Source organism: Barbatula barbatula, assembly GCF_947034865.1.
Source record: "Barbatula barbatula genome assembly, chromosome: 3".
NCBI lineage: Eukaryota > Metazoa > Chordata > Actinopteri > Cypriniformes > Nemacheilidae > Barbatula > Barbatula barbatula.
In genome coordinates this window covers 8,133,962-8,148,812 of record NC_136764.1, presented here as the reverse complement: position 1 = coordinate 8,148,812, position 14,851 = coordinate 8,133,962, and the positions used below count along the sequence as shown (strand labels likewise).

Genomic DNA, 14,851 nt, shown 5'->3' with positions numbered 1-14,851 from the left:
AAGCAGCCACTGGTGTCATCTAAGACAGATATTGTTTCTAAGCTGCAACAAAACCCTTCAAATATATGAAATAAAGACAAGAAAAGGGTAGTTTAGTTCAAGTACATATTCAAATAGCTCAATGTGTGCGAGTCATGTCACCGGTCACTGCTGGGCTGTTGTTTGACTGTATTAAAATAGTTTAAGCGCTCCAGCTTTACATTATTGTGAGATCAATAATAGGTAAAATCTCTTTTGAAAAGCTTACTGCTAATTTTGAGTTCCTCTCTGAGTTTTTTAAGTGTGGTCATGAAAAGCAACATGAACATAACAGAAAACAGCAAACAGGAATAAAAAATCATAAAATTGCTCATACACAACTATAAGTACTACGGGTGTTCAATTTCTTCAAACATCATACTTCTAAAAGACATTATTTAATTAAAAATAAGATTTTTGTATGGTTTGTAATAGTTGTGTTTGAGTCTCTCACATGTCAGTGTAAAAAGATGGATCACAACACCAGACAGTTCACTGTTGGAAAGGTGTTAAATATGCACAAGAATAGAATGAGCAAAACCTTAAGGATTTTTCTGAAGTGCAGCATTCTGCTTAATGAACAAATGGTTCATAACAATCAAAATCCATTAATCGTTCAGATTACAATGCCCAGTATTACGAGTTATGTAAAATTTTGAACTTAATTTATTATTGTAGGTTGTGGACTAAACTGTATGTTATTCATTATTTGAATGTTCATAATTCAAAAGAAGTGTAGTGTAATTCATTTTTAAAATAAAAACTAATTATAGATTATGTTCCCTTTTAGCCCTCTACTCTTATTGGGCAGGAGATGATGTTTTTACTCACAATAAAATAAGGAAAAGCAATATTATCCAAGCAAGAATGAATTGTTGCCTTTGCAGCACTGGTAAATTGAAGCCTTTTTTGCACACAATGTGACTTAATAGCTAACCGTTTTAATATGTAAAAGCTTTTGTGTTTTTTTTAAGATGCTCTGTTTTTAAACATGAAATATCACAATCAGAGATGTAATTTAGAGTACTTACCTCAAAATTGTTTATTGTCCTTTAACCGTATACATTTGTATACACAGACCTCTTTCTCAATAATTTCACAAATGAAAAGAACTCTGGATGGTCATGTTATTTTTCTCTATGGGCGGATCTTGGTCAGGAAAAGCAACATGGAAATTTGGACCAGAGCAACTGCCTGTCGCTAACACACAGTTATACGAGACGAAAACATCATCTACAGAGATATCATGAGTGTTCATGAAATAGACCGTTTCAGTGGCAACAACATAAACGTTATGTGGCCAAACTTAAATTCTCTTATTGATTCTCTGCAAAGAATCAATGACTGTTGAGTAATGCGCAATATAATACAAGTAATGTACTATAAAATATGAATATAGGTTTAACATAAAATAACTTTGTGGCAGTGTAATGGGCCAAAAAAGAAAGAAAGAACAAAAAGATTCACTACAACTGTCAAGAAGTCGTAAAAAACACACATGATTCTTTATTTTGACAAATATATTTAACAAAATTATTTTAAAAATAAACCCTGGGCACAGTCAGCCAAAAAGGGCAGCAATATCAGTTTGTATAGCCAGATGCAATAATAAGAGAGCTACTTAAAACAGGGGGGTAACTTCACTGCACTCTTTCCGATCTCAGCACACTCAATTCCATAGACACCCAATAAATACAATGTTAGGAAATACCTGTGCACAACCAATAAATCAAACCATTAGGCACACACACAGGCATCCTCTGCCCTAGCCCTCCACCGAATGCTACAGTGGGTTAACCATTAAACAACAACAGCATGCCTTATATCTTGTGTTCTCGTTTTGCCCCATTGTGGGAAGTATTTTGTTCTTGGCTGTATTTTAGTAACGTTACTGTTTTACCCCATCGTGGGTTTTATTTAGTTATTAAAGTGAATTGTTTGTGCACTGCTGCCTGCGCTTGAGTTCTTCCCCCTACCGTATCCTGACAGAACAATTCCAGCACGGTACCGTCAGCCTTGTCTCCTCTGCGGCATTCGCCAGGGGAACATGGACCTTGGGAACTATGTAGGCAGGTTCCTGGATGCCACAGAGCAGATGGTCCTTGGGGAGGCGGAACTGGTGGTGCTTTTCAACATTGGTATCAGGGACCCACTTTCGCGGGCGAAAGAGAAAAACTGTTTTTCTCCCCACAGCCTGTGTCTGCGGACTCCTATCCCACAGAACATTGTTGTTCCCTCCCATGTATTTTATTTTTGTTGTGTAGCAGATGTTTTAACACAGCAGATGTTTTCCAGATGTCCAGATCCTGTGCTATCCAATAATAAAAAAGGATTTCTGGAAATTATCTTGCGACCCGCCCTTGGGGCCTTGAGACCCCCACGTTGGGAACCCTTGCTTTTGAACACGTCATTTTAGCAGCGATGCTTCGGTACGTTTCGATGCTTTGAATGTTTAAAAAAAAGACAAAACAACCATATTATCTGGAGGAATTTCCAACACAACCTCATGGCAAAATCGTGACTATTTTTGTCATGATTTTGCCTCTTCTGGTCATGTTATTCTCAGTCTTGTGGCTGGATCATGACAGACCCACATGTTTAGTGTAGAGAGAGACATGTCATGCAATCTCTCTAGTAGGTCTGTGTCCCCGCCCCTCTCATTTCCTCATTATTGATTGTTAATGATATCAAGCCCCGCACCTGTTGCCCTCTTGATTTGGTTCCCTATGCCCTTGTGTTGGTTGTCCTGTGCTGATTTGTTTAGCTTTGTTTAGTACCGTGCCACCTGGGAGGTGTTTACCTTGTCTTGAGGCCTTGAACCTCTAGTCCTGTCTTAGTTCCGTGCATAGTAAGTCAAGTTATCCTGTTCTCTTGTTTTGCCCCCTCGTGGGAAGTTTTTTGTTTCAGTTTATATTTATGCTGCTCCTGCTATACTCCATCGTGGGCTTTTGTTTTGTGTGCGAATTTAAGTTTTTTGTTAATTCGTTACCGGCGCCTGCATTCGGGTTAATTCTCTCTCGGAAATCGAATTTTAGGTGGTGGCGAATTTTGGCTGTACTGCATCTCATGTCTGTACAATTTGCTTCTGGATGGGATTCTGAATTGCTGCTTTCTAGTAATTGCACAGTTGAGGGCGATTCACAATGTAAAATTGATAAGAATATAACAATTAAAATACACAAACCAGAAGCAATAATAACTAACGAATGTTATTCACAGAACATAAAATATTTATTTTAGTATTCTGAGTTATGAGAAACAATCAATATTATGGATTTGACATTACTCTGTTTTGTACGTGACGTTTCAGAAAGTTGCACTGACCTGACTACAGAAAACCATTAAAAACACACCAGTATGGATATTTAAACCACCACATATTTGATATCAGAAATACTGTCTAAATTTTTTTGTTGTAAAAACGTCATTCTTTAAGATTTATGAATTTTGCTTATATTCAATTTGTTAAAGTTAGACAAGATGTTCAAGGTTCTTAATGTTGAGCATTATTTTCATTATTTCTTTCAAAACATAAAAATATACCTAAACAAATTCGTACTTGTGTTTGTATTATCGCTGTTTGGCTCTATGCATTTTGGAATATTGTGAATTGCTAAAAATGAAAATATTATCCAAAGCATTACATCATACACGTGACCATTAAATGTTGGCTTGTGTGGAATTTGCAGTAAGCTACTATTGCAATTGCTTTAATTGATTTGAAGGTAAAACCTGTGTTTTTATGTAGACTGGTGCAATATCTGGGAGTGATTTTTTTTTCAAATTTAAATTTCCATTACATTTTCCATTTATTAGAATATATGTAAATATGCATGAACAAGTGACATTTCAATCGGATAAATCAAAAACAACTTTTGAAGAATTATCTGAGTAGTAAAAGCATACATTTTAAGTCTACAAATAACATTTACATTTTACATGTATATTAATTTAATAAAGCAAGCTTGTGTCTACACGTGGCTGTTTATTGACATTGAGCGTGTGTTTATATGATGTTCAATTACATATATACAGTAAATCATGGTAGTCACATTATTTGCCAAAGTGGAAAAATCCTGAAATAAAAACTGAAAAACAAGGATACTATCGAGTATGTTTAAAGCAGTACATTATATACACAAAATTGTTGATCCATCACATTTATTATGGTGTGTGTGAATTTGCCAAAAGGTTGATTTCTATTCTTAACCTTCATTCTTTCCCCATTTTACCCATATTTTCCTTCCAGGTTCAAGACTCTGTACTTTTTTATTTATCTGGAAAACAGCAGGCAAAAATCTATATAATCCATAGTCCTTAATAATAACAAAAAAAACTATGTTTGTTACATTTGGTACACAGATTGAGTACAATAATTTACACACACATTTTTGAAGCTGAACCAAACTTCATTAAAGTCTTAGATAGAAGAATTATTACATACCTCCTTGAGAATGACAGTCTGTAGTGAAGTATCATTTAAATTGCATTTTCCACCACAGGACAGGTTCAATTTGACTTTTTGTCTTTTAATTAACTTGTCATCTAGAGAAGAAAACATTATCCTCAGAATGACAAATGTGAGTTGCTGCAATTGCTCTTTTATTGATGTATGAACAATAAAAACAATTTATTATATAATTCTGTAGGATTATTATAGAGCACTTTGCAAAAAGAGCACTTCCGGTTTCATTTTTTCATTTTCTTCTTCTTATTTTTTAGTCTTACATAATGAATCCTTAAGATTGTATTCTGTTATAAATTTTGGTTATCTTTTGTTCCAACCATTGTGTAGCGATAAAAAGTGAAACAGGAATTTCTTCTGGACAAGCGTTGTCTACTTTTTCCAAAGTGGCTTTTACATTATGTGTGATGACTAAATGTTTTCACAGACCGTGTCACAAATAGTGAACATGGTCAAACACCTTTGGCACGTCTTGTGATTCATTTTGTGTTATTTTATTTACTCAACCCTGGTTGTGAAATATAATACGATACATCATATTAGTAAACCATCGTATATTATTCTGCTCAATAGCCTTTTTTTAAACAAGACTTTAATAGATATGCCTATTCAACACTCATTTATAGTTTAATACTTTAAAATGCTTTTATTTAAATATTCTCTGGATAAGAGGCGGGAAAGGGACAGTAAACACTAACCTCCAAAGCAGACAAAGGGAAACTTTTGGTCACAGGGGTGATGAATCCATTTTCCAGAGTCAGTAGTTGACATGGCGGCACAGTTTTCAGGTACTAAAGTCTGAGATGGATGCCCTGCTGCCCAGTTTCTAAAGAAGAGACTCCACCCATAAGACCAAAGCCAAGAGTCCAGAGACAGACCGATCCAGAGGGATGATTGGTCATTGATCAGACGCTGTTGTTCTGGACTAGTGACACTCGCCAAGTCAAGGTGATGTCGTCTGCAGTAACTAAGAGCATCTCTCCAAGTCATAGAAAAATTAACATGCACATAACCAGTGCTCTCTGTTCACAAATACAAGAGAAGGACCAAACCTTAGTTCAAAGAATCAAACTAACTGGTCAAGCAAAAAACAGATATGAGGACACACCAGTAACGCTTTAGATTACGACCCGCAAAGAACTGCGTTAGTAAACAGAATTCATTGTGTAAGTTTTCAAATAAAAAAGTGGGGACTGTTGTTCCACGAAGCTACAGGGTAAGAACAACAAATACGTATATACACAATCTGAAATCCTTCACTCTGAAACCTTTATTTAAAAACTACCCACAATGTACCGCATAATTAACTAGTTACAACATTAATGTACCGGTAGGAATCATATCAGTAGGTAAAGAGGGAACAATATGCAAAGTTTGGGGAATAAAGGAGTAAGAGTCAGGAAATAAAATGTGTTTTTATTTATTTATTTAATATTAGGTGGTATGCATGACCTACAGAATATGCTAGACAATAATGGAAGAAAGTTAGGTTCCATATCAGTCTGGACTAGTGAGCAAATTTTAACGATACATTTTTTAAAATTTTCCCGTGGGCTCACCACATGCGGGAGGGACCATAGGAAGTTGGTGCATAGTGGATCGGGTGGCAGTCGAAGGAGAGTGCCTCGAGAGCCCGTTCCCTGGACACAGAAGCTAGTTCTATGGACGTGGAACGTCACCTCGCTGGTGGGGAAGGAGCCTGAGATGGTGCGTGAGGTTGAGAGGTTACGACTAGAGATAGTCGGGATCACCTCTACGCATGGCTTGGGCTCTGGAACCACACTCCTCGAGAGAGGATGGACACTTCATCACTCTGGAGTTGCCCATGGTGAGAGGCGGCGGGCTGGTGTGGGTTTGCTTATAGCCCCCCAGCTCTCCCGCCATGTGTTGGAGTTTACCCCGGTGAACGAGAGGGTCGTTTCCCTGCGCCTACGGGTCGGGGTTAGGTCTCTCACTGTTGTTTGTGCCTACGGGCCGAATGGCAGTGCAGAGTACCCGACCTTCTTGGAGTCTCTGGGAGGGGTGCTGGAAAGTGCTCCGATCAGGGACTCCATCGTCCTACTGGGGGACTTCAACGCCCATATGGGCAACGACAGTGACACCTGGAGGGGCGTGATTGGGCGAAACGGCCCCCCTGATCTGAACCCGAGCGGTCCTCAGTTATTGGACTTCGCCCTGAGTACCTAAAGTCTCTAGATGTTGTGGGGCTGTCTTGGCTGACATGCCTCTGCAGCATCGCGTGGCGGTCAGGGACAGTGCCTTTGAGATGGCAAACCGGGGTGGTGGTCCCTCTTTTTAAGAAGGGGGACTGGAGGGTGTGTTCCAACTACAGGGGGATCACACTTCTCAGCCTCCCCGGGAAAGTCTATGCCAGGGTACTGGAAAGGAGAATACGGCCGATAGTTGAACCTTGGATTCAGGAGGAACAGTGTGGATTTCGTCCGGGCCGTGGAACGCTGGACCAGCTCTACACTCTCTACAGAGTGCTGAAGGGTTCATGGGAGTTTGCCCAACCAATCCACATGTGTTTTTTGGATTTGGAGAAGGCATTCGACTGTGTCCCTCGCGGCATCCCGTGGAGGGTGCTTCGGGAGTACGGGGTCGGTGGTCCTTTGCTAAGGGCTGTCAGGTCCCTGTGCGACGAAGCAGGAGCTTGGTTTGCATTGCCGGCAGTAAGTCGGACTTGTTCCCAGTGCATGTCGGACTCCGGCAGGGCTGCCCTTTGTCGCCGGTTCTGTTCGTAATTTTTATGGACAGAATTTCTAGGCGCAGCCAGGGGCCGGAGGGTGTCATGTTTGGGGACCACACGATTTTGTCTCTGCTATTTGCGGATGATGTTGTCGTGTTGGCCCCTTCAAGCCAGGACCTTCAGCATGCACTGGGACGGTTTACAGCCGAGTGTGAAGCGGCTGGAATGAAAATCAGTACCTCCAAATCCGAGGCCATGGTCCTCAGTCGGAAAAGGGTGGCTTGCCCACTTCAGGTTGGTGAAGAGTTCCTCCCTCAAGTGGAGGAGTTTAAGTATCTTGGGGTCTTGTTCACGAGTGAGGGAAGGATGGAACTGGAGATTGACAGACGGATCGGTGCAGCTTCTGCAGTAATGCGGTCGATGTACCGGTCTGTCGTGGTGAAGAAAGAGCTGAGCTGCAAGGCGAAGCTCTCAATTTACCGGTCAATCTACGTTCCTACTCTCACCTATGGCCATGAGCTTTGGGTCATGACCTAAAGGACAAGATCCCGGATACAGGCGGCCGAAATGAGCTTCCTCCGCAGGGTGGCTGGGTGATCCCTTAGAGATATAGTGAGAAGCTCGGTTACTCGAGAGGAGCTCGGTGTAGAGCCGCTGCTCCTCCACATCGAGAGGGGTCAGCTGAGGTGGCTTGGGCATCTGTTCCGGATGCCTCCTGGACGCCTTCCCCGGAAGGTGTTCCTGGCCCGTCCGACCGGGAGGAGACCCCGGGGAAGACCTAGGACACGCTGGCGGGACTTTGTCTCCCGGCTGGCCTGGGAACGCCTCGGTGTCCCCCCGGAAGAGCTAGAGGAAGTGTCTAGGGTGAGGGATGTCTGGGCATCTCTCCTTAGACTGCTGCCCCACCGACCCGGCCCCGGATAAAACACATTTTACCACGACAATTTACAGCCGCATGTTACACTTACTCTGTAACTACACAGAACAAGGATGAGGGAAGCACCACTTTTCCTGTAACAACCGGAAACGAGACCATTTGCCCACCAAGTGTCTCATTATTTATTTATTATTTACATATACTGAGAACAGCTAAAGTAGCCATTTTCCCCAAAACGTATGATTGTTTAGCATAGCAGGTCGACTATACAAAGTAATATTAGTATATGTGCCCCTACAGTAGTTTTCAAAAGTCATTATGAATGATTTGTAATGATCCAGGGATTTGCCACTTATTTGTGCTTTTTTGTTGGTTGTTGTTGTTGTGAGAGGAATAATTGACAGAATTTCTCACGTGATATTCTCATTGCACTTAAAACACGCTTGCACTTGCACAATGCGTCTTATGCATGCAGCTGTTTGATCCTTCATCATTTAGGAACCATGAACTTGTAGCATTTTAGAATATTTTTACTAAAATCCTTGTTTGTGGTTATGTGGGGAAAAGAAAGAAACATAACATATAACATGGCAATTGCTGTTAATATGTTTTGAAATAAGAGGGGGAGGTAATCAATAAATAAACATTTATTTATTTTAGAATGTATTTTTGAATAAGTTGTTTTTTTAAATAAAGTTTAAAAATGTCAGAGTCAAGGATATCCGATTGTGTGTATATTTATTGTTCTAACCCTGTAACTTTGTGGAACGAAAGGGTTATTTATATCTGGTTTCTATCCCTTTATTAACTGAACTTAAAATATTGTTTCCACGTATAGGTACACCATAATTACCTAAACTTACACCATACATTTTTATTTTTTGTAGTTCTTTACGGATTGTATATTGTTGCTTACCCTTTATTACCCAAGCTTAAAATGTTGTTCCCTCATACCCCACCTAGGTAGCCTATAGTTACCAAAACTTACAAGTTAACTTAGTTTACTTACACAGTTCTTTGCAGGTCATAATCTAAAGCGTTACCTACTCACCATTGAAACACACAAACGGTAGAGGAAGAGCACAGTCCTCATCAAACCAACTTCCATTAAAACTCTTTACGCACTCCCAATCACCACTTGGTTCCCCTGGACTCCAGTTACTGTAGTGGAAGAGTACAGTGTTCTCTGTAGACCAGATCCAGCTTGTCTGTGTACTCCTATACAGTCCAATCCACACTGACCCCTTGTATCCGGGATCCACTTTATTCATCATTGTAATCACATCATTCATGGTGTCTACAGTTGCCATTGCATAAAATCTCGCTCTGCAGTATTTTAGAGCATCGACCCATGTCATTCCTTCATTTACATATTGGTACTGCCGGAGATAAAGCTTGGGTGCTTTATAGAGCAACATAAAAACAAGCAAGAAAGAATAAAGAAAATGTTATTGCGATATTCATAATTTTCGGAAATCCCTTTAAACAACAAGGATTTAATTTTATCTCTCAAAAATAAATGAAAAACACATTTACACTATATGATGCTCATCATGACACAACATGGAAGAACTCACATCCTTGGCAGATAAAAGGATGTTTTAGATCACAGCTGTTGTGAGCCCATTTCCCAGAAGCTGTTGTTGACATGGCAACACAGTCACCAGATCCTGAAGATGGTTTTCCTGCATCCCAGTTTCTGAAGAATAGGCTCCATTTGTCAGACCACTGCCAAGAGTCCAAAAACAGACCGATCCAGTATGATCCCCCTTCCCCAGCAACTGCATGCACTTCGTTCTGTTCTGCAACACTTTTAACGGTGGCTAATTCTGTGTGATTCTGTCTGCAGTAACTCTGAGCATCTGCCCACGTCCTAGGAGACTGTACTTTGATGTATCCAATACTTTCTATCAAGATGCAAATTAAAGGTCAGTTGTTCATCTCAGCTAAAAGGGATAGTTCACCCATAAATAAAAAATCGGTCATCATTTACATATCTTCGAATTGTTCCAAATCTGTATAATGGCTTTTTTCTGATGAACACAGAGAAAGATATTTGGAAGAATGCTTATAACCAAACATGTCATGTTTTTTTTTCTTTTGAACACAAAAGAAGATATTTTGAAGGACATCAAACTGTAGGACAGCAAACAATTCTGAGACACTGTAGTCAACGGTGGCCAAGGACTGTTTGGTTACAAGCCTTCGTCCAAATATCTTCCTACCAAAACAACCAAACAAAGAAATTCATACAGGTTTGGTTTTGGAGAGTCAGGAATCCATGACAGAATTTTCATTTTTGGGTGAACTATCCCTTTAACTGAATATAAAAATCGAATAGACAACACTGACTACTCACCATCAAAGCACACAAAGTCTAACTGAGTCAAGCATGAATAATCGTACCAAAATCCACTTTCAAAATAGGCACATGCTTGATCAAGCTGTTGTCCTGAAGCCCATGCGCTGTACTGTGTAAGACTGTCATCTCCAATAGACCAACCCCAGCGACTCTCTGCCGCCCTCTTCAGACCAATCCACACTGATCCTCTGTATCCATCATTCACTGTGTTTAGCAGCCCCTTGGCTGCATTCATTGTGTCTACAGTTGCCAAATCCTGATACTTTGCTCTGCAGTAAATCTGAGCTACTGGCCATGGCACTGAGGTATTTATATATGTGTAATGTCGAGAAATAGGCAGGAGCCCTGTGGCAGAAGGAGAATGCAGCAAAGATTTCTATGAAGAGTGGGGATAATCTTTTATTTGTACTATTCAAGCATATTATAATTTCTGAAGCAGCAATATAATTTTAATACTATAAACATCCTTACTATAAAAAATGAAATTTTAATAAGCTTAATTTAAATATAATTTTTAATGTTAAAGAAACTCACGTCCATGGCAAATAAAAGGGCGTTTTTCAACACAGCTGTCATGAGTCCATTCCCCAGAGTCGGTTGTTGACATGACAGCACAGTCACCAGATGCAGATGGTTGTCCTGCTGCCCAGTTTCTAAAGAAGAGACTCCATTGATCAGACCACTGCCAAGAGTCCAAGAACAGACCAATCCAGACCTCACCAAAGTCATATAGCTCCTGCTGATCCGTAATGCTTTCGACAGTGGCCAGATCTATGTACTCATTTCTGCAGTAGCTCTGAGCATCTGTCCAGTTTTTTAGCATCATACTAATGATGAACTTGTTACTTTCTGTAAAGAGATGCAAAACAAGCTTCGGGTTTTGTCTTTTTTCCAATTTGGCTTAATTGAAATTTGACAGAAAAGGAACTTACCATTATAGCACACAAAGTAGAACTCTGTTGAGCACGAAGTAGTGGACCAGTTTGTACTATTATTAAAGCCACATCCTCCCCCACTAGAAGCATTTCCTGAAGCCCAGTTACTGAACTTTGTAACTGTATCATTTCCCATAGACCAGCCCCATCGACTCTGTTTCACACGCTTCAATCCAATCCACACTGATCCATTGTACCCATCATCCACTAAACTCATCATCCGGTTCACATCTTTCATAGAGTCTACAGTAGCCAAGTCAGTGTACGTCGCTCTGCAGTAATTCTGAGCTGCTGAAAATGTCATTTTAGTGTTTATGTAGTGATACTCTCGCCAACGACCAAAAGCGCTGCACAGAAGTCCTGTTTAAAAGAACAAGTTTAAATAAATCATCTGCACATACACTTGTGAAAACCAATGGAAATGAAGACACCAACCTGACAGCAGAAGCAGCACAAACAAACTCAAGTCCATCACTGCTCTCACAGCTCCTCGTTTCTGTTTCAACATCACTGTACAGTCCGCTGATCTGATCGAATAAGAGCAGTGAATGCACATCCACTTTTTTTGTCAAACATTATACAACAACAAAAAAGATTTTTCCCTCATATTTCTGAATTCATGTTTGTGAAGCGAAGTTGAAAAAACGGGCCTGTGACACTGGACACCTTATCTCGACCTCAGGTCTTACCTCTGCTAAAGATCCGGAAAACATATGCTGTGTAAAGCATCTGCTAAACATCTTAGAAAAAGCAGTTTTACATTAATTTTTAATCATAAACATCTTACAGACATCTAGATGTCTATATGACATCTGACAGCAGACGTCTCCGAGACCAATTGCAGATGAGCAAATTATGTCCTGCTATGACATCAAATAGACACCAGATGTTTGTGTGCTATCAGAGTTGCATTTCATTTTAATCTATGACATTCTGTAAACAATGCATTATATGTCATATTATATATCAATATATATATATATATATATATATATATATATATATATATATATATATATATATAATAGATATTATATTATCTGAAAGAAAGGTCTAAAATGTTACCTGAAACATACACTTTGTATCAGAAGAATAACGAGTATTCAGTATTCACATTTAAATAGCTAATTTCCATTGAAAATGTTTGCACTATAGGAATGGCAGGATATACCACTTTTTTCTGATATATCGGTAATCCGGTAATTCTAACAACTAAGATGCTACGAAAATGTGTCTGGATCCTTAGCCTAACCGCCTATAAACATTTTGCTCAAAGTGTGAAATAATTCCATCCATATCCAACTCACTTACATGCTTTTATAGTTTGCAAAAAAAAAAAAACACCAGGCAATACAGTTTTATTGTTGTCTTTTCACAGTTGTAAAAATCATACCGTCACAAAAATATTGGTTTAGCCTAGATGTCAAGGATCTTTCATGACATATTGATAAGTAGGCTATACACTGTAAAATTATTTTAAAGAAGTAAATTATCATTTAAATATCAATGTTGTAAAACATTTTGAGAAAGTTTAAATACACATTTTAGCCGAATAAAATGAGAGTAAAAGTAGAGTAAAATACATACTTTGTAGGACAACAGACTTCCTGTTTTTAACACACAGGTCTGGGGAAAAGTCAGTAAATGTAATGTACTTGTAATCTCCCCATCCCTGTTCTGTCATTTAATAGCCTATTCATGTTTGAATTGTATACAAATTAAAAAAAAAGACTGCTTACCCCATTATTGTTTTTTGTCCTGTCAATATTTAACATTTGTACAGAGACTTGTGCCCTAAAATTCTGATAAATGAAAGGATCGGATAATCCCATTACGGTCGATCTTTTTTTTATAGATGGGCGGTTCTTGGTTCTAAGAACACAATATGGAAATAACCAGGCGCTTTTTGCGTAGTAAAGCCCCTGTTTTTAACAAGCTAAAATATTCTCTATCCCCATTTATATTAGATACTTTAGCACATGTATTAATATTTTTAGCAAATAAACAGTGTTGTAGGCTACTTTTAGCACTACTACCTTGAAATGAAAATAAAGATTCTGATTCACTGATTAAACATGTATAAAAACACATCAAAATATACCACACCAGTTTAGTCTGAGCCATAACATCTCTTATGTGTAAAAACAACTGTGTTTACTATCCGAAGAATGTTCTGCATTCTGGAGCACAAGCATTAATGAACAATTTTAATATAGTAAGTTTTTTATTTAAATAGCATTACATTTATTTGACACACATGTTTTGCACATTGCTTCACAGCTCTGGTCAGTTAAGGGCTCTTGTTTTGTATATTAAAATGGTAGTCAAAAGAGAACGTCTTCGAAGCATGCAGCCATATGGACAAAGTACCAGACATAGGGTGACCCGAGTTTGAGTCCAATAAACTACTAAGACCTATATGCTTAAAAAATGCACAAAATGTGGCATATTTAAGACATTACTGAAATAACTAATAATATTATCTAAAATACCTCATAATCTAATAACCCTAACTTCTGTAAAAAAATGAAAAAAGTAAAAAAGATTTACGCTGTTAGTGCTTTCTACAATCATTATTGCCATTTACAACTTAGTGGTCCAGAACAAGCTTTAATATCGACCAGACCTTGTGCTGTTTTTATATTTAAATTACCTTTTTTTGCATACCACCCGATGTTACACTCTCCCTGTGCCAACAATGAACATCCTCGTAGACAATTTACATACTACAAAATAAACTGTGGTTTAGGTTTACTCTTAAAACAGTTTAAACATTAATAAAACATTATTTTCCACTGTGTAAAACATCATAAAGCGATATGCAGTATATAAACAACCTGACCAAAAGTGCATCAGCACAGTGTGTCATGCTGCTTTTATACAGATTCACATACAGTGGAAAGTATGTAAATAGACATATGTAAAAAGTGTGCCCCAAGAAAACATCTCTGTGTGGATGTGGAACTACTTTCTTACACCATGAATTAGAGACGATTTGCAGCATTGACTGGAGAGATGAAATTACAGTAGAATTAATGGTTGAAATGATCATTAAATGAATGCTTGCAAGTTCGAGTTTAATGCTCATAATTTTGAGACGTATGAATATTTGATGTAAATGATTTATGAATGATCACATTCTCCAGTCTACAATACACTCATAAAAATAAAGGTGCTTAAAAGGTTCTTCACCGCGATGCCATAGAAGAACCATTTTTGGTTCAATAAGAGGTACCTCATGCATTTTCTGTCAGTCTCACATTAATCTTGAGTACATATACAGTAGTATTGCATACTTTGTATCTTCGAAGTTATTTAGTTTTGAAAGAAGTAAAAAATGTCAGAATGCATGAAGTAGCATATTGCATACGCTTAAAAAGAACCATGTCTTTCTTACTTTTTATCATCTGAAGAACCGTTTTAAGCCACACAGAACCTTTTGTGAAACAGAAAAGTTCTTCAGATGTTATAGGTTCTTTATGTCATCGATGGCATCGAAAGAACC

At 38.5% G+C, this 14,851-nt stretch overlaps 1 protein-coding gene across 1 annotated transcript; it reads right to left on the bottom strand.

Moving 5' to 3' along the window:
- Positions 1-3,805: 3,805 nt before the first annotated feature.
- On the bottom strand, positions 3,806-11,700 carry LOC306891647 (macrophage mannose receptor 1-like). Its single transcript, XM_079452088.1, has 8 exons — positions 11,344-11,700; positions 10,946-11,260; positions 10,409-10,756; positions 9,627-9,956; positions 9,101-9,451; positions 5,182-5,505; positions 4,463-4,563; positions 3,806-4,295 (listed from the first exon to the last, which is right to left on the bottom strand). Exons 1-8 carry the CDS (start codon positions 11,648-11,650, stop codon positions 4,224-4,226), a joined length of 2,148 nt encoding a protein of 715 aa, XP_079308214.1. The 5' UTR covers positions 11,651-11,700; the 3' UTR covers positions 3,806-4,223.
- Positions 11,701-14,851: the final 3,151 nt, after the last annotated feature.

Bases quoted from the DNA above. Each gene is read 5' to 3' on its own strand.
- LOC306891647 (XM_079452088.1), bottom strand. From the start codon at position 11,650: ATGACATTTTCAGCAGCTCAGAATTACTGCAGAGCGACGTACACTGAC. The intron at 9,452-9,626 runs GTGAGTTCTTCC...TGCTCTATAAAG, and splicing joins TCCTTTTATCTGCCAAGGAT to CACCCAAGCTTTATCTCCGG. The intron at 5,506-9,100 runs GTGAGTAGGTAA...ATTTGTGAACAG, and splicing joins ACCGTTTGTGTGTTTCAATG to AGAGCACTGGTTATGTGCAT.